Source organism: Sander vitreus, chromosome 12 (genome assembly GCF_031162955.1).
Source record: "Sander vitreus isolate 19-12246 chromosome 12, sanVit1, whole genome shotgun sequence".
In the NCBI taxonomy this organism is placed as follows: domain Eukaryota; kingdom Metazoa; phylum Chordata; class Actinopteri; order Perciformes; family Percidae; genus Sander; species Sander vitreus.
The window spans coordinates 24,581,211-24,604,155 of NC_135866.1; the positions used below are offsets into that span (position 1 = coordinate 24,581,211).

The following is a 22,945-nucleotide window of genomic DNA, read 5'->3' on the forward strand; positions in this document are numbered from 1 at the left end:
GTGCTAGCGCCATATGCTGCGTGCTTAATTTATGTTACTCACCCTCGTAGTTGTGGACGTAACTTGATGTGTCCCACTTCAAAGCTTTCTCCAGTTTCCTGATTGGTGCAGTTATTGTTAACATATACTAATAAAGGGTGCAGGTGAAAGTGCGTCGACCATTCTGTGCACATTGTTAACATATACTAATAATAAAGCAATGGACGGCGCAGCGGTGGTAAATAAACTCTGTTACAGAGCAGCCGCCCGCAACAGACGTTAAACGTAAAGCGAACGCACCCTCAACGGGGCAGGGATCATTTCATTGGTCAACACTACAGCTGGCATTCTATTGGTTGGGGAATTTTGATACGGTTATAACACAAAAAAAGTCAGAGAGCGCAGGAGAAATCAGAGAGGAGAAGATTTGCAAGCGCGCAGAAAGCTGAGAGCAGGAAATCTGTCCAAGCAACAACACATCTGAGTCCAAGCAGAAAGTTTGAGCACAAGCAGCGCAAATCCAAGCGCGAGCAGTGACTATTTGAGTGTGAGAGCAAGGTTTTGAGGTTTTGAGCAAAGCAAAGCATGCTTTTGACCAAAAGATCAACAGCTTAAATACTTGAACAAACCTGGAGCTGATAGCTCCTTCACTTTCCTTACCCAAAACACAAGGTGCACTTGAGCAAGGCACTTAACATCTGACTGTTTAAATGTCCAACAGAAGAAGACAAGTTGAACTGAACAGCTCCAAATGGCTAGCAGTAGAAGACTGTGGTTGTACTGTGCAGCTTCCAGGTGTGAATTTGAGCAGCTGTGTGAATGCTAAACAGGCTGTTGCTGGAAAAGAACCTGGTGCTTGGTTGACTCTCCCTGGAAGACACAGGTTAAAGTTAGGTAAAAGTAAAAAAAAAAACAAAGTTGGCTTGCATGTGTGTGTTCTCATTGCTTGGCCATATGCAGGACGTTTGAAGTGTGTCATAAGTAAATGTTGATTTATGTTGTCCTTGGTGGGATAGACTAAGCGAGACAGACAGAACATTTTTTTGCTTTGGTAGTTGTTATGGTCAGATGTTCCCTCTGCTCAGTCAGGGCTCTCTACCCTGCAGAGAGGAGATGGACGCTAATGAAAAAGGTTGGACAGCAGACAGCACTCTGCTCTGTTGTTTTGCACAAACGGGTCTGGTCCATTGGCCTCAATTAATCAAAATGCTCAGTGATTTATTCTAGATTTAATTTGATGGTTATTGCAAAGAATATTCCAAAGAACAAATGAAAATATATCCACCACACTTAGTTTTGGATAATAACTAGAATCAGTTTTAGTTTTATATATGATAGGGAATTGGAGAGATCAATGTAATGTGTTGATGTGAGCATGCTTTAATAAATCATTTGATCCGGTTTTGTGCAGAATGTTTTTGCATGAGAGACTTCCATAAATAAGGCCTCTGCTTTTCAGATTTTGAAAGCAAAACTCAAAAGTCACAGGATGTGTGTACTTCTACGCAGTGATGTAACTCCTGCCGTGAATGTTGCCAGAGTTCCTGTCTATAAGCTCCTTACCTCCCACTAAAAACAACATGAACAGCCAATACATAGGAGACCAGAGTGTAGTAAAACTGGGCTAGGTCTTCTGGAAAGGTCCTGACCCCAGCTTGTTGAAAATGCTTGTGTATGCCAGTGCTTTGACATGCCTGCATGCATGTTTGTGTGTGTGTGTGTGTGTGTGTGTGTGTGTGTGTGTGTGTGTGTGTGTGTGTGTGTTTGTGTCCCTGGATCCCAACTCAAAACTTTCTCAGGCTGAGAGACAATTAATGTGAGGATGACATTTCGCTGGCATTTGTCGAGCACTTAACCATTTTTTGGGATCTGGGTTTTTGATATCCCCCCTTCCTCTTTTCTCTGAGCTCTTGGCCAGGTATTCAGATTGTGGGACCCTACATGTGTGCAGCTGCTGCTGGCCGGTACAGGGCCAGAGGTTTTTAGGGCCAAATACTGTCACGACACAAATTTGTTGTTGAGAGCCAGTTCTAGAGCGATGGCCAGGTACACTGCAGATTCTGGCATTACAATAAAGAAAAGGGAACAGGAATGGGAAAGATGGACAGAGAGAGGGAGAGAGAGAGAGAGAGAGAGAGAGAGAGAGAGAGGCAATGGTGGAGAGGGAGTAATGGGGTGGCGGGGGACATCACGTTCATTTATGCTAATAATCCAGGATTTGCTTTTGGTTAGTAAATCCTGAACAGTACACTTGTGTGCAAAGGGCTCCAGGCAACACCCTTGAAAGGACAATCCCGTTCCAACCTTGTTTGATGCTTTACATGCACGTGAATCTCAAGTTTTATTGCGGCCATGTTTTATTCACTAATAAAAACATAACTGCAGTGTTTCCCAGAACAGTGGACGCATCTGAATGAGATTGTTGATTCTCAACATACATACAATTGATCCATGGATGTTGCCTGCCTTATGCTTTCTATGCTAGTGAGCGTTTGCCACATGCAAGGTCATGCAAGTCAATATACTGTAACTGACCATTTGCTAAGCCCCACCTCCCTTAGTTACTGTTGGAAAACGTGGCAAGCTTTCTGTTATTGCATCACACTTATGCAGTTTAGAAGCATACTGGTGGCATATTTACCATTAAATTCTGGAACAATGGGTTCTTGATTTTTGAGAAAAGGTAGTCAAAATCAGCTTCGCTAGCAGATTTTATCAGCTGTAGCTTGCTTAGGGACTATTCATTATTTAATTAAGGGGCCACCAGAGTAGTTTTGGGATCTTCATTCAAAATAGACCTGACCCTCCCTTCACCAGCATTACCTTTTGGATGACTCACCGAAATGACTAAGAGAAAAGGGATGACTCTCTCCAACAATTTATTGTACTGGTTTACGCTTAGACAAAGCTGTACGGAATCCAATTGGTTTTCTGCAGTCATGACTTACGTGACTAAACCTCTGCATCCTCATCTGACGCATCACACTCCTCTGTTATGGTGTGGGGGCCATTTCAGTAGATTTACTCACTAACTTTGTTGTGGAAAAAGCATGGAAACTAAATGCACACTTCCTGCATTACTGCATTACTTCAAATACTAAGTTACTCATCTAGTAAACTAGTATTCACATGAAATAAAACAATAAAACATTGAGACCATTCAGCAAAGCACACCGGGTAATTCAACACGGGTTGCTATGGACTCGTTACTAGGCTTCCTCAGTCATTGTATATTTTAGCATAGGTAAGCTTGCCGAAGAGGAATATTATCCAAAACTCCATTTCTCAGACGAGCGTCAATATGGGAGCTTGCATTTTACCACTCCTTTACTCCTCAAATGCCTTGAAAAGGCTATCATTTGCACATTTTCACAAATAATCACAAATAATCACCGGGACCGAAAGGATATACCTCCCGTCTCATGTCTTCCCGGCTGCCAGCTAGTGCTGTCTGCAGCCAGAGTTTCGGCTTTTTAAAATAAAAGCTTGCGTCTGGTCAGCTATGTTTTCGTACGGTGTTTTGGCTGTTTTTGAACTTAACAGTACAGCAATCATGCTAATGAATGAAATTATTTTTTCAGCAGATGTCTTAGTTACAACATGATTGAGCTAGCAAAGCAGTTTTGTGTTTATATGTGCGAGCGGGATTTATTCAGTTTGGGTAATCCCACGGTCTCTAAAGCTACAGGTCTGGCTGACTAAACAGGGAGGGATCCATCTGCTAGCGATAGGGGCCGAAACTGAGAGAGCTACATGGAGCTACATGGATAAATATGCACCAAACAAGCCACTTTGAAATGTTGCTCTACTCATGAATACAAAAGTTGGGTGACCCTTCCCCGTAGACAAAAAAAATTGGATGAAGCTCCCCTCAACAAAGAATAAAAAGACATGACCCTCCCCTATTTTCCTCCGGTGGTCCATTCCATAAATACCGAACGGTCCCTTATTAAGCTAACGATAGTTCCATAGTTAGTTAAAGAAGCTCCAGCTGACTTAATAATCTTTCCAGCCTAAAGGGAACTCCATTGAAGGGTCTTAAATGTGCATTTGATGGCTATATGGGTTGCTAGGGTGTAAACAAAGCAGGACATAGACGCTAACGTTAACGCTGATAGCATCCAGGATGCAAATTTGCATTTCCTAGGATGGCGAAGGAATGTTCCACCCTACTCTGCCTCTGTCATAAGTGACTTTCAATGTACTACATGTGACTGCAGGCATCTTCTTATAGCACAGAATGTATTAAGCCCCTAGAAGCTGTTTGGATTTAGACACTTTGCATTTACTTTATTTCAGCCTGTAACATTACACAAACACAAGTGAAGTGCACAGTAAAGTATATAATATATTAAAATTTTGAACTGCTGTTCATGTGATATTTTTAGAGTCTGTCTCCTGATTCCGGATGGTTCAAAGTAACTGACTTATCAACAATAATATTTAAAGTGGACACACATCTACAGTTTTACATGGTGACATTGCTAATGCTGACTGCTGTTGATTCATGCAGTGTTTGACTTGCCCACAAATGGTAATTTTGTTAATTTATAACCATGGTTTTCACTTTTAGCCAAGTAGAGCCATTTTTTTTACCAGGTTGGGCCTTAGACTTCCATTAAGGCATCCTCTGAGTCTCAGAAGTTGAAGAGTCAACTTTTTAGTGGTCAACTTTCTGTCACTTGTAATAGTACAGCCGTGGGTGATGGATACTGCATGCAGCCTTGGCAGTACTGAGCTTGAGTTATGTAGTGAGAGCCTTCCCTGAAGCATTTTAAATCTCAAACCTTATTTAGTCAGGCAAAGTGCCTGAGAAAACATTATTATTTACAGTATAACACATGCCCTCTGGGACGGATTGCATCAGGGGGAGGATTACACACAAGAAGGACTCTTGGATGCTGAGTAACACCTTTGGACCAATTTAGAGGCGAAGTGCCTTACTTAATGGTAGATTGTGAGTAGTGTATGTGAGAATGGGGATTACTGCTTCTTATTTAATTCATCTATATTTTTCCCAGCTGAAAGCTGAGATTTTACAGTCACAAGCTCACCTGTCTATCCTTCAGGCTGTAGGAACAATGTAAGCAGCACTTAGCCAAAGCTGAAGTATTTTTAATGAGGAATTATATAAATTATATTTTAATAAATGAGCACTTTCTAAGCTTTAGAAAGAAGCTTTTTTTCAGCCCTACAGCTAAGCTTGATCAAAAGCATAACCCTTACCTTCTATTTAAGAAACCAACATAAAACAAATCATCCAAATACACTAACAGTGACTGAGGTAAAGAATGGTTTAGTAATTTTAACAAAGTTAGCCCCACAGCTGAACTTGATCAATTACATAAAACCTCCCTGCTTGAGACATACAACATGGTACGATAATCCATTATGTTATAATCATCGAAAAACACTTACATCCAAAGATTTGCCTGTGTGAGATGAAAGAAAACAAGACTTCACAAATAAAATTATGTATGATTCATACATTTCACAAAATGTATTTTTGTAGATGATGCACCACTAGATGACTTGGCACTGTTGCTACCCTGTACATAAAGCATATACAATATGTCCCATATACTGACAACCAGATTACTTTTTTTTAATCAAGCAGAAAGCATAGTAGGCTCAGCTAAAAGCCTTAACTGGCATCCACATTCAAGCATTCAGGCAACAGTCCATTGGGCAGCTAGTGAGACCCCATTGCAAGGCTCTCAGACCCAGTAAGGCCTAATGGTGATGGGTGCAAAATATTTCCAGCTATGAAAGCAAATGACATGTGACATCAAATCAGCCAGGGAAAACAAAGTCGGCTTCACACATCAAAGTGCCTCCAGGGTAATTCATCACAGTCAGAGAGAGAAAGAGGTGGGGGGTGGTGGTTTGAAGTACCCTGACCAATTCAAACAATTATGATTAGAAGGCTACATACCGGGCAAAAAAAGATGTTGATGGATTGAAGCAAACTGCCTTCTGCTAAAGAGATGCTCACAGAGAATATATATTACCAAATTCACTCTCACAGGACTAAATTGCATTAACTTGAGCAGAAATTATGGGAATATATAAGGAATATATAAGGAATATTTTGGAAAGTACACTTGTTTATTTTCATTCTGTGATATATGTGTGAAGATGAAACCTATTTGCATGTGGTAGTCATTTTTAGCTTATTTTACCATAACAGCTTGCATGTTTTCCCCTGCAAGTTAGCCAGCCTAACTCAAAAGCTGTAATATTTTCACATTGCAGCCCTGTATATACTGTAGCCTACTGTATTTAATGGTTAACTTAAACCTGTAGTCATTTAAATTACACAACGCAACATACTTAAAACCATCTGTAACAGGAGCAACAAAACGAACAGGAGATGCTAATCAATCACAGTCTAACATGCCTAAAGTGTCCTGAGGTCTAATCAGGCTACATAAGTGAAAACACACTGTGTGAGAGGGCAATGGCTGTGTAGGACCAAAGCCCGTCTACGGAAAGCCGTTCCACTCCCTATTCAGCCCCATTGTACCGAATTTGGTTGCAGTTCCTCCAGAGTTCCACTGGGGGTGATCGCGGTCCAGTGCTAAATGAATGGGACTCTATGGAGCTAGACGGCTACATTTGTCTCTTTCGCCTGATTGTCGTTGAGAAATCTCAGATTTGATTGTAGTTTCTGCAAGTTCAACATGGATTATAGGTCGAAAGTTGAACGAACGAGTACTTATGTCCTTTCGATTTTGTACAGGTTGAGTCGTTGTTGCCCATAACACGCTAGCATTCTGCTAATGAATGCTGATTGGTCAGTGAAGGACTGATTACGATTGGAGATCCCGCTTGACGGCATCCACAGCAGAACCAGAATGTCAGAGTGAATATTTCGGCGTGGTCTTTAAAACATTAGCAAACCTCTTTCTAGCACGTGTATTAACAGGGAGAGCCTAACCTGTCAGCTGTGTTGTCAATGCTTCGAGAGAACAAAGGAAGCGACTCAGAGCTTGCCGTAAAGCAGTATCTCTGGCCGTATATGTGTATGACGTCATTGACATTTTAAAAGGCTTTTTAGAACTTATTTTTTTAACTTATTTTTTATTTATCGTAAACAGTCAGCTTAGAAATACATAGTAACATAAATAGGTATCTGATCAGACCAAAATTTAGAAATAAATAAGTAAATAAATAGAATGAAATAAAGTGAAAACATAAACATAAAAAATAAATGAAGTTTAAAAAAAAAAGAATTAATTAAAGAAAAAGGGGGTGGGGGGTGGATGCTCTCCTCTTCAAAACATTTTAAGCACAACAGGGGTCCATCTCTTCAAAAATGTGTCCCTCTGGAGCCTCAGATTGTGAGTTATTTCTTCCATTCAGTAAAGCTCCCACACCCGCTCGTTCCACCACTGAAATGTTGGTACAGTGGGCTTAAGCCAATTTACATTGATACCCTTAATGGCTGCAGCAAGAAGGATTTGCAGAAGGTATATATCATTCCTTTGATCAAAACCATGAGGGGTGGCTCCCAACAAAGCAACCAACGGGTCCCTATTGACTTCTATGTTAAAAATATTGGCCAGTGCCGAATAGATATCATCCCAATATTTCTTAAGTTTCCCACAAGACCAAAAGGTGTGGACGAAGTTTGAGTCGGTTTCTCCACAGTTCCTCCAGCAGCAACTTGTTGTTGAAGAACTATACTTTCGTGTTATGTGCGGCGTTCTAAAGTATCTTGCTACCATTTTCCATTTGAATTCTCTCCAGCTATTGGAGGAAGTTACTCTGTGCGCCTCGGAACAGATGTTAACCCAGGATTCCAAGGAAATATCTTGCCTAAACTCTGCCTCCCATTTTGCTTTGATATACAAAGTATTGTGAGCTTCCATATTCTGGAGGCAGTTATAAAGACAAGAATAATTTTCCTCTCACTTTCACCTAATTGAACCCTGATGAGATACTGCTCTACCGCAGATGGTGAGCGTATTTTCTCAAACTCCTCCTGCTTATTAAGGAACTGTCGGATTTGAAGGAACCTGAAGAAATCCGTGTTTGGAATCCCAAACTCCTCTGCAATCTGGGAAAAGGACTTTACGTTATTTGACTGAACTAGCTGGTGGATATAAATAAGTCCATATCTAGCCCAGTGTTTGAAGCCTCCATCCAATCGTAGTGGCATAAAATTAGGAGTGAATTTTATTGTAGATAAAGAGGATATGGAGCTTGGTAGTTTATATGTTTTCTGTATTTCTCTCCAGATTCGGGCCGTGTTTTTTGTCCACATATTTATCCTACATGATTTCAGTGATATGTTGGAGAAAGATATCTGTTGAAGTGTATACTCAAATTGTGATATTTATATATTTAACCACCTGGTTGGGATATCATTAATGATCCAGGTAGGGCTGGGCAATATTTCAATATTATATCGATATTGTGATACAAGACTAGATATCGTCTTAGATTTTGAATAATTGTAATATCGTTACATGGTAAGTCTTTTCCTGGTTTCAAAGGCTGCATTACAGTAAAGTGGTGTCATTTTCTGAATTTACCAGACTGTTCTAGCTGTTCTATTATTTGCCTTTATCACTTAGTCATTATATCCACATTATGATGGTTATTTATCTAAAATCTAAATGTGGAAGATATTTTGTGAAAGCACCAATTGTCAACCTTGCAATATTGTTGCAATATCGACATTGAGGTGTTTCGGTCAAAAATATCGGGATATTTGATTTTCTCCATATCGCCTAGCCCTAGATCCAGGCGACCATGGGCTTTAGTTGCGCAGCCCAAAAATATAATTGTAGGCATGGTAAAGAAAGACCCCCATCAGGTTTAGGGAGCTGCAGGGTTTAAGTCGTATTCTGGGCCTCTTGCGTAGACCTACTGACTGTCAATAGCTAACTATGTTACGGCACGCAGCAAGTTGGTATAGCTTAGCAAACTTTCCTAACTCTGAAGAAAAAAACAGCTGTGACTTGTGGATGTTTGGTGGCTAGCTTGCTAGTTAACAAGGTACAGTTTTGGAGCTGTTTAAAAGCAAATTTTCTCTCATACGTTATGCTAGCAGTTTTCCCCACTACCAGTGCTAAGCTAGGCTAAATACGTCCTGAAAAGCTCTCAAACTCTCTCGACTTCTGGTAGTCAGCAGGTGTATTTTCAAAAATGTTGATGCATTTCTTATGCTATGTTTTGGGAAATTTGCTAGTTATTTCACTTATCTGTTTTAGTAATAAGAACGCAGAACACTTTAGCATAATGTTACACTATGTTTAAATACTGTATGTAGCTCATTTTGCTTCTGTCTGTAGATACATATATGGTGTAGGTTACGGTATATGGCCAGGTTTATTTTCAGAACAGTAACAGTAACCACATATTCATAAAGTTCTCACTTTCCAATTGGGCCACCATCTTTTTTTGCAAAGTAATGAAGGAAAAGAGCTCCTGTTTAGCTCAAAACAGTAGATTGCTACAAGGTTTTACTTTTGCAGTGTGCACCGTGGAGCATAATAACCACGATTGAAAAGGGACACGCATAATTTTGGATTTACTTTTTGTTTTTTACTTTCATGCATGGTTATGGCATAGGCTACATTGTTTGCATAAAAAAATGATATTCTGTATTAACTGTTATATCTACTACACCTGTGTAAATGTACACTAGAACTTAAAGGTCCTATATTATGGCCAATTTTCGGGATCGTACAATATATTCTGGGTTTTTACGCTCCGTTTTATTTATCTTTTTAAGCCCCGCCTCCCTAAAAAGCCCAGTCTGCTCTGATTGGTCAATGTTTCCAGGTCTTCTGGTACTACAGACTCCTTGTCTCTGCACCATCATTGCAGTCAGGGAATGACTGTAAAGGCCCAGACACACAGAGCCGATAATTGGCCGTTGGACAGTCTGGTGAGGTCAGTGACTCAAGTCTGTTCGGTGTGTTCCGTGCTGCCATCCGTCTGAGGGGCTGTCGTCCTTCATTTTGGCTGGCACTGCCGGCAGTTGGACTCAAATGACCCATCTGATTGGTAGAGTGCTAACCCGGAAACGGGGTTCAGAATGAGCGTGACTAGAGTCTCTCAAAATCTGATGAAAATCTTTTAAACTGACCTTTGTTGATCTGAAATGAAGACAGATTCAGCAACTGCATGGCCTATTTCTCGCTTAAAGGAACACACCGACTTATTGGGACTTTAGCTTATTCACTGTAACCCCCAGAGTAAGACAAGTCGATACATACCCTTCTCGTGTCCGTGTGTGTTGTAACGCTGTCTGACGGTTCCACTGGTAGCTTAGAATAGCACTGAACCTGTAGGTAACTAGTTCCAACTAGCCTACTGCTCTGAATAAGTGACAAAATAACGGCAACATGTTCCTATTTACATGTTGTGATTTGTAGAGTCACAGCGTGTACAAAAAACAACGTAACATGAGACACAGCCATCTTCTAACCGTAAACAAACTGGGAACTATATTCTCAGAAAGGCGAAGCTCTGCTACTTCTGCTACTTGGGCGGAGTGATTTGCTTTGTAGCAAGCCTTAGTAGGCTAGTAGAGCAGTAGGCTAGTTGGAACCAGTTACCTGCAGGTTCTGTGCTAGGCTAAGCTACCGGTGGAACCGTCAGACAGCGTTACAACACGCACGGACACGAGAAGGGTATGTATCGACTTGTCTTACTCTGGGGGTTACGGTGAATAAGCTAAAGTCCCAATAAGTTCCTTTAAAATGTTTTGAGAAACACGTTTCGGTGAACTATTTTAGTACAATATGAGATCATATTCTGAACAAGCCGCCATGACAGTCTGTCTTTGAATTTCCGGAGAAACAAGACCCATGTGACGCGTTTGTCCAATCAGCTGCCGGTTTTCATTTGTGGGCGACAATACAGATTAGCGCTGCTTGCTGTTATGGAGAGGTATTATGTCACGTCGCTTTGGTGTGTTCCGAGGCACTTTTTTGACCAATTTGGGGAGACTGATCAGCCCAACTGTCTTTTCTGCCGACGTTTGGCCGTCGGCTCTGGGTGTCTGGGCCTTTACAGAACTCTGTATCAGCACTTTCTACCAACATATATTATAGTTGTGACATCACAACCGTACAGAAGTCCTGACGGCACCGTTTCTGAAAACGCCTGTGTGCATTTCTCTATGGATTGAGCGTTGTGATACTTTCACAGTATTTCAACACATTCTCACTCCCATCGTGTACAATTCGGACGTTTGGTCAGGTGCCTTTGGTGTTGTTATTGACGCTAAAAGTCTCCTTTAGTACTACTACTAGCTACCGTTGTTTCTCTTAATAATATGTCATCTTCACACGCCACAGAGCTGCTGCTCTGCCCGGTACGTTCTATACACACGCTGAGGGATGCTTATTGCATCGTATCTGACGCTGAGAGACACTGACCAAGCGTCCGTATTTTACGAGTTGGGAATGAGAACGGGTTGAGTATTTATATTGCAACCTCAACCTGCTTTATAATAATAAAAAAATATATGGAAATCTAACTTTTTACAATATGAGACCTTGGAAATTATGATAATAGTATTCTATGTCTAATATTTTCATGTTTTCTCTTTTTTAATTTCTGCAGGGCCTATATGAGTGTGAAAGAGCTAAAGGAGGAGCTACACCTGAGCGGCACTGACACACTCAATGTTTTCTTTGCCAGCAACTCGGTGCGTGAAGAACTGGCAGGAGCTGCAACCTGGCCATGGGCAAAGGAGGCTCTAACCCACCAAGGTAAGTTAGATTACATCTAACAATTTGTATTTTGTACTTTCTTTTTCTTCTCTCCTCCTTTACCAATTTGACATTATTTTTGTCTTTATTTGATCCTGTTTCTCTTTCTGTGATTATCCATTCCTTCATCATCTCTTTACTTGCTTTACTTACTCTCTTTGTTGTCTACTTTGGTGGTATCCAAACGAGATGGGGAGAGCAATTGGAGCTGGCAGAGATTTTCCCGGCACATTGCCTCTTTCCTCTTCTAATCATTAGGCCCCTTTCCACTGGAAAAGGCTTATCAACCCAACAACAGCCAAACAAACAAACACAAGCAGTGTGGGCTCGTTACAAGACTTTTTTGGGGAGTTTTTCCTTATCCTAAGCGAGGGTTTTGGGAGTTTTGATATTGGGCTATATAAATAAAATTGACTTGAACATTGTGGGCTCTGTAACATTGTTGCCACCCATGCCCACGTGCCAGCTGTTCTTTTATTTATTTATGCACTTTTCTTTTGCTAGTACAAAGTAGTGAGACACATGGGATGTACCTCCAGTGAAAGCATTTATCATTTTAAGAAAATGTCTCACTGGAAGAATTTACATGGCCCTGTAACAAGCAAAATGCGTGAAATACTGTTACATTTCCATCACCTTGTGAATCCCTGCATCAAAGAATCTGTCTGTTCACTACCAGTTGAGTATACTTAATAAAGTGGATCCTTAAAGAAATAGCACATTCAAGCTTTGTCTTGTTTATTTAAAAAAAACAACTTAAATAAACATATTACCCCACACATTTAGTGATGAAATGATTAGTCGATTGATGTTACGATTGACAACTAATTGATTATTAATCGTTTAATCCATTGGAATTTCTGCTTTAATTTAGCTTATATAATTAGGAATTTAATACTTGTGAATTTTGTTTGAAGGTCAGTTTAAATACGGTACTCAGTTTTGTTTCGATTTTATTTTCACTTTGAGCTCTGTTAAGTTCTGCTGGTCATTTTTTATTTAGAAATTTAAAAATAACAGTAGACTAAATTGATAATTGAGGAATTAAAATCATAACTGGGTGATTCAATGACAGTAATTGTTTGCTGCAACCTTATAGGCAAAACATGCAGGTGACGTTTTATGTCCACAGTGCACACATCAAATTTGTGTGTCTTCCAAAGACATTTTTGTTTAAAAGAAATAGCATGAAGAAATGTCAAAAATGCACACACACAGCATAATCAAAGCAAAACCTGCACTATTAAACAAAAATAACGTTTATATATTAGCACCAGCATTTAGCATATGAGTTGTCAACAATGATTTTTAAAATTAGATGCAAAGAAGAGTTGTTTTTACTTCTTTTGACTTCTTTGGTAGAAAGGAGGAGAAAGACAGCTCTTTGCCAAATTTATTTATTTATTTGTGAATATTCAGATGTATTTTCTCATGCCACCACTAGAGGAGCTGGACATCTTAGGCATGGGGAGTACACACTGAACAGCTCCCTGTAAACACATTAGAGTTAAACATTTCACTGGTTTTATTGTGCCCACCTTTTGTTCTAAAAAGCTATAATTCCATTTTGGGGTAATGACATCCCTTGTTGTTGTTTCTTCGGAATAGAAAATAACTGATAATTATATAACGTAATATGTTTTTGTTTTGTAGATGAATGGGCTTGAGAGATAGCTATTCATTTAAATAGGAATACTTTGATGCTACCAGTTCTAATGTCAGAGTAGATGCTATATTTTTGAATGAAACTGTTGAATTTAGTTCTCTACTGAATGTCTCCCACATGACATTTGTTTCAGTTGCTCAGCATCTGTCCTCTTTTTAAAAACGTTAGTGGATGACATGTCGTCTCTGGAGGCTGTTTTTTTAGTGTCTTCGTATTTTAATGTCTTTATTGTTCTATTTCTTCACCACTAAATGCACTGTTTCTAATTAGAGAACCAATAACTTTCATGTCTGTTCTTGATTCTGCGATTATCAGCATGCTGCAGAAAACCTGTTTATCCACTTAAAGGCCATTTTTCTAAGAATTCACCATAGCCCCAAAACCATAGCTGATTTTAAAATTGCTATATTTGGAACACGTTGGTAATGATTTGTATTTTTATTTAGTCTTTAATTTTCTTATTAAATTTGTGTTTTTATAGTACAAAATGTCCACATCCACACCAAAAACACATACCTTGTCGTGCATGGCGCATGGACTAACTTTATACCAAATTCAAACATAAAGATAAAGATGCTATCTTCACAATCCTACCTACGACACCTTTAGGACAGTGGTGAAAGGTGTCAGCTGTTAGGAAAAGGAGGCAAAATGGTGAATACAAGGTTTCTGCAGAGCAATCCTTTATATTCAAGCAAGAAAAAATGGCCCATTGCACCCGTAGCCACCTTACTCTATCCTGTTTCCTTTTCTGTCTTGTTTCTGGTTTACAATACTAAAGTTTTACTTCACTCCTAATTGGTTTTAAATGTCACAGTACTTAGTCTTTTTACAATGGAGGTCTGTTTCTCTTTTGGAAATTCTGTAGCAGAGTACATCTGGAGTTGAATAGCCACACAGCTGGTAGTTAGAATCTGGACTTTGACAGCAATATCACATTTGTTTGCTATCTGTTGTTTTTGTTGGGTGCTTCTGAAATCTTATCAAAAAACAATCCTACATGGGTAATAGATCTGAACACGGTTTCATGTTTTTAGGCACGGAACAGTAGCTGAGTCTGGGGATTTCCTATTATTTATTGTGTTGCCAAAGGGCACTAAACCTGTTCGCCTGTTGAAGGTGTTACAGTCTTGAAAGAGAGTGCTATTTTAGATTTGAACCGTGTTAAGGCTCACATAACTTTTCATTAGAAACTAAAACTATATTTACTTTATTTTATATATTATCAAAATACTAAAATAGACATATATATACTGTGAACTATCTTTTGTACTCAGGTGGGATGGTGCTAAACCCGTCCTACTTCGGTACCATGGGCCACCACAACACCATGATCCATGAGATGGGCCACATCTTTGGACTGTACCATGTCTTTAAGGGAGTTAGCGAGCGAGACTCCTGTGATGACCCATGTCAGGTAGGGCTGTTACATCTTTTCCTCTTGATACTTATGTGACAAAGGGGACGAAGGTATCTATGCAAAGCTGTACTGTATTTACTAAAACCAATGTTATTGTTCTGTGTCATACAGTTTATTGCCTTATTCAAAATGTTACTTTATGTGGGAAAGTGTCTTTCTTCAGTCGTCATGTCTACGCTTAAATGTGCTTTATATGAACCTGGTGATATTTTCAATTATTAAAACGATACTTTAAGCAACAACTAAGAGGGGGTTGTCTGTGTACTCCATCTGCCGTCTGTATTCATGCCTCCCTGGATAGAGCTTTTCACTCTCCTGTGATCATTTGAAAGTAGTTCTGTCATATGCACTTGCAGGAGACCACCCCATCCATGGAGACAGGAGATCTATGTGCTGACACTGCACCAACACCCAAATCCAAAGCGTGCCACGATCCTGGAGCCGTCAGTGATACCTGTGGAGTCGCTATGTACCACAACACACCTTATAGCAATTACATGAGTTACACAGGTACAGTCAATAAACATTCTTTACTTTCCTTACTTGTAATTAACAGCAGGCTTACTGTCAGACATCAATTTTTTTTATTTTTTTTTACTTGAAGGTGCAATATGTAATACTGACAGCTGGTGTTTCAAATAGTTACTGCAGTACAAATTCAAAATACTGGAGAGAGTTGTCTCCCCCGCCCGCTCCTCCCCAGACTCGAAGTTCACAGAGGTTGCCAGGCTGAGACCGCAGCATCCACAACAATGTTGCTAGACGCTTGTCTCACATAGCCAGACATTACTTCACAGCACAGCGGAGTAGCTAACGTTAGATGATGGCTATATTGACAGTTATAAAACCGCGTGCTCACGCGGAGCTCTGTACCCAACTGACAGACACACTTCCTAGGCTTAAAATTACAGCAACAATAGCTAAACACACTGCAAACTCACGGTCCTCTCTTCCCGATTTACAGCGCCCCTTTCTTGGCTTAAAATAACTCACCGTTGTCGGCTACGGCCGCTGAACAGGCTACGTTAACGTTAGCAAGGTTAGCATGGCGGCATTAGCAAGGACCAGTCGGGATCACTTTGCTGGCTGTCTCAATTGTTTTTACAAGTAACCAACTCGGGTACTCAAGCTATAATTCAATGTGAGTACACAAATGTTGAAATGACATAAAATTCCCGTCTCCCGTCTCTGGTCACCAAACAGTTAGAAACATGCTGTTTTTTTGTAGGTCGGGTAGAATCTATCTCCCTTGATCCTGTATGCATTAGCATTGTTGTCAGAAAAGATAGTATTTCAACTTAGCATGCTTCCTTAATATCTGATGATGCATTGGGATCATTTTGGGATTTATTACAGTAAATATATTACATATTGTACCTTTAATGTTAGTTAATAGGCTATATATTTTTTGGCTTTTTTATTGTTGTCTGCACGTCTTCTCTGAAGTCTGCAAGTTTTGCTAGTGTTGTAAAGATAATTAATCTTGATCTCAAACTATGCCATGTGGGGTCTTTGAGGAGGGGAATTTGAGGAAATTGGTCCTGGAAAGGCAAGTCCCTGAAGTTGATGTATAGGAAAGTGTGGGAGCACTGTTTGTAATACACAGCCACACAAGCAATACAATACCATGTATACTGCACACAAATAACTAGCATTACTTTTACATTTTTGTGTGTGTCTCAGTTGTTTTATTTTAGCTAATTTCAGTATTATAATGTGCTTACCTTAAATAATAATAATATACATTACAATAATAAATTACAGTCATAATTAATCTGACAAAACTGAGTTAAAATGAACTATTTCAGATGTCAGTGCATTTAGATTGCACTGTATTATCATGCTTTAAGTCAGGAAAATGATGGCTTAAATAGCTTATTTTGACATCTGAATGTTTTTGCTCAGACAACCTGCACTTAAATGTGTCATTGTATCTTAAGAGCAGAATAATATTATCGTTTTAGTCATTTCATTGTCTGATATACTCAAATTTAGTTGCATGCACTCTGAAAGGTTCATTAAGGACATTGCTGTTGTGTTCACAGGATGTTATTTCACCTCCTCTCCTCACGTCTACAATAAACCTAATTATTTTCAACCATGTGATTAGCACTGAAATTAGATGGAGGCTTGTGTTTGAACCTGATTCATTATGATTGCCTTGACTTTTTATTTTCATTGCACCAAATCAGATGACAACTGCACCAACCATTTCACTCCCAACCAAGTGGCCCGGATGCACTGTTATCTTGACTTAGTTTATCAGAAGTGGCTGATGGACCAGCACCCTGCCCCCATTCCTTTGGCCCCCATAGTGACAGACCAGAGTCCGGATTCTGTCTCTATTTATTGGCTACCGCCTTTGAGGGGACCACTCTATCAGAGGTACGATTGCATGGCTTAATCCTAATTATTTACCTCTTCAAGGTATACACCACATTGAGTTTCATCTGTTGTCTGCACTTGTCTCCTCATCTGAATGCTAATTCTACCACAATCCCAACCGTTATTGTGGACAAATAATGCATGATTATAGTGTTCAAACATATTTAAAAAAAATAGTTGACTCTCATCTGATCCCAAAAGATCTTTGGGAAATATGTTCACCTGATCCTATGACTACTTTAGTGATAGAGGCGCTCTCCAAGTCTTGCCAGAATAAGGCTTGGAGCCTTTAAAAATGACATGATGTTGTTGGCCCAATGTAACATGTTCATGTACTGTTGCTACTGTAGCCTCAAATAAACTCCTCCACAAGTCGGCAAATTCAGAATTTCATGTTTTTACATTCAAAGCTTCTACTGAGGTTTTGAATGAAGCTTGGAATGTCTGTTGTCATATTTTATAACGTCATTAACCCCCCCCCACCCACCCCCAAAAAAAGACAAAAATCCACGAAAAGAATCCTCAATTTGGATAAAGTGGTTCATTAGATTAAATAAATTAGTCTTTTTTTATTAAATACATTTTCTTTAAAGAATATAATTCATTATTTTTGTCAACCTAAGTACATGCCAGCAGGATAATCCAATATGGGCATAAAATAATGATGAAATGATAAACGGCTCATAGCAACATTATGCTACAACAGAAAAAACGCTCTGGCGTTATTGGAAATGTTTGGATCACACAAGTCGGAAAAAATCCTATGAAGCCATCACTGGAATCTAATTCTACAAATAGTATAATACTAATAATATTAATCTAGCCTAATCTTTATCTGCAACTGTGCAGAACTACTGGGATCAAACAATAAATAGACATGCAAAAAAAAAAGGTGGGCAGCATTCCAATGTTGATTAAGAATTCAAATGTCAACATTATGAATGAAGCTTCGAGGCTGTTCTGAATTGAAATATTCAGAACAGCCCTACTTATAGAAATATATTTGCCTTGTTGGGACAAGCAAAAGACAAAGTGTGATATATCAATAATCAGCGACTCTGTTTCCTTTTGTCCCAGCTCCTCCATCCATGTGTCTGGTATCAACTGTGGAGACTGTGAGAAAGACGGTGTTTTCCACCAGTACGCCTCCGAGGCTACCTCACCTCGCATCTGTGACACGTCAGGCTACTGGACACCCGAGGAGGCAGTTGGTCAGTCAAAAATCACTGTGTGTGTGTGTGTGTGTGTTTGTGCATATGTGTCTAAAACAAGGATGATTATTTTCTTTTTAAATGCACCGACAAAATCTAGAATAGTTTTTCAGGATATACTTCTTCTTAATACAATCCTTCCTCAAACCAGTGTAAGAGATTGTTGGAGCTGTATGTAAGGCTGCGACTCAATTATCGTTTGTTAGTGATGAATTACTTGATAGAGATAGATTTTTTTTTCAACTATTGGAATTCATTCAAATAAATAATGGCCAAGTTGAAACCGGTAGTGGTAAATGATTGCTCATCTTTCATCCTAAAATCTACAGCTGACTAAGTTAAGTTCTTCGTCCGATAAACCCTTCTGTCAACAATTATTGACAGTGAGGAATGTGGCGGTTTCAGGATTGAGTTTGTGTCCTTGAGTTCTACTTCTGTCTCTTGTTTCCACAGAGCAGATCTACCCCCTCCCCTGCAAACACACACACACACACACACACACACACACACACACACACACACACACACACACACACACACACACACACACACACACACACACACACACGTCTCTTCCCTGTAAATTTCAGGTGCGTGCAAGGCTAATGGCTCCTGGAAGAGGAAAAAGCAGAAAATCATTAAATGATAATTGCACTCAGCTACAGACCTCTCTCTGTCTCTGTCTTATTTTAGCCAAAGTGAGAACAAGGATTTTTAGGCAAACCGTCTACTCTGGGTAATGTTTGGGTGCTGTACAAACACTAAACCTCAGTCATAAACAAAAAAAGCACCAAAAAAGTGTATCTTGTAGCACTGTACTTTGAAACATAATTCTTTATGTAAGCACATGGTCCTTGTTATTCCAATCATAATTTCTACAGAAGCCTGGTTTCCTTTGCCATGACATATAGGGTGAGGGGAAAGAATCAAAGAACACAAGAAAGCAAACAAGAAAGCAAAGAGAGAGAAAGAGATATACAGAAAGAAAGAACGAAATACCTTACAAACACAATAACACTTTCCTTCTCTTCCGTGGAAACTCTACCCAAATATGTGGAAATCCTCTGCTGGAATTTATGCTTTGAAAACAAGAGGCGAGGAGGAACAGGGGGGATTACGGCTCCCTCTCTTTCGCTGCGGGGATCATAATGATGATAAAGAGTCAATTACAGTCTTACTCTAAACAGTGGTATGCACACAGCTGAGGAGACAGCCAGTCTGCTGGCTTCCCTGGCTCCCTTTTCACTTTCCCACTTCTAAAGACAGATGCTGTGCAGGGTCACTTTGTCAGCCAATGCAGATGGGTAATATTGGCTTCAGCAGGGAAAGTGAAAGGGGAAGTTAGACAAATTCAATGCGGATATCATTGCTGGCAACACAAAACACTTTTACAAGTTTAATGGCAAAACACTGTTTGCAAAATTGTCCTTGAAAATGTTGTCTGTGCCACAGTCTTGACTGGTTTGAGTTTTAAGACACAACTCGGCCTGTTTCAGGAGCCGGCGTTCATGTTGAGAAGGATTAGATTTGTTTGAACTATTTCCAATATATATATATATAAAAAAAAAAAAAAAAGTCATATATTGTTTGAAAAGGTCTTTACACCCCGACAGCAATAAATAACTTATGGGCTCTAAAAAAAGGAGCGAAAAAGATCCGTCTAATGTAGCTGCTATAATCCTGTAAAAATGCCCACCAATCAGTGTCTCTGCTTGGAAAGAACCAATGAAATGCCTCCTTGACCTGCTGTGCATACTCTACCACTCCTGTGTACGAGCCTGAGCTCAATGCGCGTCGTCACCACATTTCTAACAGAAGTCATGTTTGTTTAAAATATTTGGTATGATAATATTATCTGTTTGCTTACCGGTGAATGAGACATGAAGTAAAATTGCGGTCCTTTCTCTGCTCTGAAGCAGCGATGCAGCGGAGCTCGTGCGTGTCTGTGTGTGGCTCAGAGCCCCGAGGGCAGGGGGAGGGGTTAGACCGAGCCCCGAGGAGATGCTACTTTCAAATCTTGCTAGCTTTTCAACATTACTAACCCTGCCTTTAAAGTGGTTTATAATTCAAAATCAGAAAATTTAAAGTAGGTGCATCATGTTGTTCAATGTACTGCATTTTGCAGAGAGTAGATGAAAGGCATGAGAATGTCAATACCTGTACAGGGGAATGGAAATCTAACATGGGCGTACGGTATGCGTCAAAACAGCCAGGGAACAGGGATGCAAACAATTATCCATATATTTGATCATCCACTGGAAATATTAAAGCTACAGTTCTGGTTCACGTTTATGCCTATTTGGGCAAATCTGGACATCATTTACCTGGTGTTCTTTGTCTTTTTTTCACATTGGGTGTGAAATATGTAACACCTCATTAACATCCTGATTTTATTTGGCTTTCTGAGACACAGTTGATAATAAAACTACCATAATGGGATTCCTTTGTAACAATGTAACAAATAAAAACTAATTTTGCCTGGTGTCAAGGTGGTTACGGCTGCGTTGGCCATATTTTAAGTAAGAGGACATGACGCTTTTTTTGTCAACTGGAAAATTCTGCTCTCTCTCTTGTTGCTAATGAGAACGAGTTTGCTGTTAGCTGTTAAAAGTAATACTGATTAATGTGATAAATTGGCCTCTACTACACAGAAGTGGACAAGACATGTTGAGGACAAGGCAGGACACCACAGAAATAAGTAAACCTATCCTTACTGGGAGTATTATTTATTAAGACTAAAAACTCTTACTAATCTGCTTCATCAGGACTGTGGGGTGTGTTTGATCAGATTTGATTGGCAGTGACATCTCCCTGGCAACATGAGGAAAACATCCTCCAACTTTCATCATATTCAGATATTGCTACATTTTGTTAGGCACACAGAAATACATGTCATCACTTTTTTTTCCAACTGAGCCTCGTTACTTCATACCAGCGAGAAGAGCACTGACACGTCTCCGTTGAAATGACCAAAATGGTCCTAATTATGGCTGAAGGTTGTGTATTCATGTAGGATCCCCTCCTTTATAGTAATGAACTGATAGAGAAAATACGTTTTCAGTGCTTTAAATAGTTCAAAGTAATACCAGCCATGCGATATGTGATAAATGAAAGAGCAAATAGTTGGCAATTCAGAGTTATCCATGAGTCTCTGTCCACCAAATCTGATACACAGGTTAATCTTAGACTGCAACACACACAGCCTATGTACTGCTGTGTGTGTGTGTGTGTGTGTGTGTGTGTGTGTGTGTGTTAATAGGAAATGGAGATTCCCCCCCCCCAGGAAAATCCTTTTCCTGAATCTTTATTCAGTGAAAGGGACTCATGCCCTGTTAAAAATTGTTATGTTTTGCCAGTAACACAGTTATTCAGACTCATGCCTTAGCCTTTACAGTGCAACTACAGTCCTTTACTGCTGGGCAAAGAGCAGCTCCACTCGAGAGAACAGTTATTAAAATGGGAGAGGATGTTACTCACATATTCTTCCCAGACTTGTGCGGGAGGTTTAGAAGCAAAAGCAAGTCCAGTATGTTCTACCGATTAGGTTCGAAAAGGCTTCATCTTCAAGGTTCAAGGTTTTAATTTATCATTTGCACAGCAATTACAGGGAAGCAATGGAAATCTTAGGTCTTAGGCTCCCTCCAACAATGCTAATAAAATATGTATAAGCAAGAAAAGGAAGATCACATATGTGCCAACAAAATGAGGATCTAGACACAAATAAGTGCAAGATAGATGTCTGAATGAATGAGAGACATGTCAGTCAAGTGCCCTGACTATCCACTGTCAATGGTTTTCTATTTTCATTTTCATGGCTGAATCAGGATTATGATTGGGCTATACATGGTATGTTCCCAGCTTTTGGGGTTATTGAATGGATGAAGTCATTGAGAGCCCTTTGCAATACATGAATACCATTGTGTGTGTCTGTGTGATGTCATTGAACCCCAGGCCCCCCTGATGTGGAGCAGCCCTGTGATCCCAGCCTCCAGGCCTGGAGTCCTGAGCTCAGCCTTTATGACACTAATGTGACCTCGCCATGTCCCGACACGGAGGGCTGCACCCTCACACTAAGGTTCCTCCACCCTATGGTTCCACACGCACTTACCCTCTGGGTCACCTACATCTCTTTAAGTAAGTGTAACTCTGTTTGATTTTTCAGATTGCACTACTTTTACTTTCTACTTTTACTTTTTTATTATTTGTCAATCAATCCACATGGTAAATTGGCAGTTGAAATGTATCTCTTGCAAATCCTTTTTATGCACACATGCAATTCAGGGGGTATCGCAGGGTCAACCATTGTGTAGCACCCCTGGAACAGTTTAGGGGGTTTGGTCCATGCTCAAGGGTACCTCGGCAGTGCCCAAGAGGCGAACTGGCACCTCTCCATGCATGGTCCGTACGGGGACTTGGACCGACAATCCTCCTGTTCGAAAGCCAAGTCCCCTACAGACTGAGCTACAGCTGCCCCTAAATGCTATGGGCCTTAGAAAGAGCAGCATGACTGTGAAAAAGCAGTGTGCGGTTGGGAAATGCAAAAATAAGT

At 39.9% G+C, this 22,945-nt stretch overlaps 1 protein-coding gene across 1 annotated transcript in view; it reads left to right on the forward strand.

The window, feature by feature from the left end:
* pappa2 (pappalysin 2) overlaps positions 1-22,945 on the forward strand; it is an 88,398-nt gene that overhangs the window by 14,649 nt on the left and 50,804 nt on the right. The window contains exons 5-10 of the mRNA XM_078264957.1: positions 11,566-11,714; positions 14,658-14,797; positions 15,157-15,310; positions 16,993-17,185; positions 18,263-18,396; positions 22,348-22,530. Of these exons, the coding sequence (XP_078121083.1) occupies positions 11,566-11,714; positions 14,658-14,797; positions 15,157-15,310; positions 16,993-17,185; positions 18,263-18,396; positions 22,348-22,530 (953 nt within the window). The remainder of the gene's footprint in view (positions 1-11,565; positions 11,715-14,657; positions 14,798-15,156; positions 15,311-16,992; positions 17,186-18,262; positions 18,397-22,347; positions 22,531-22,945) is intronic.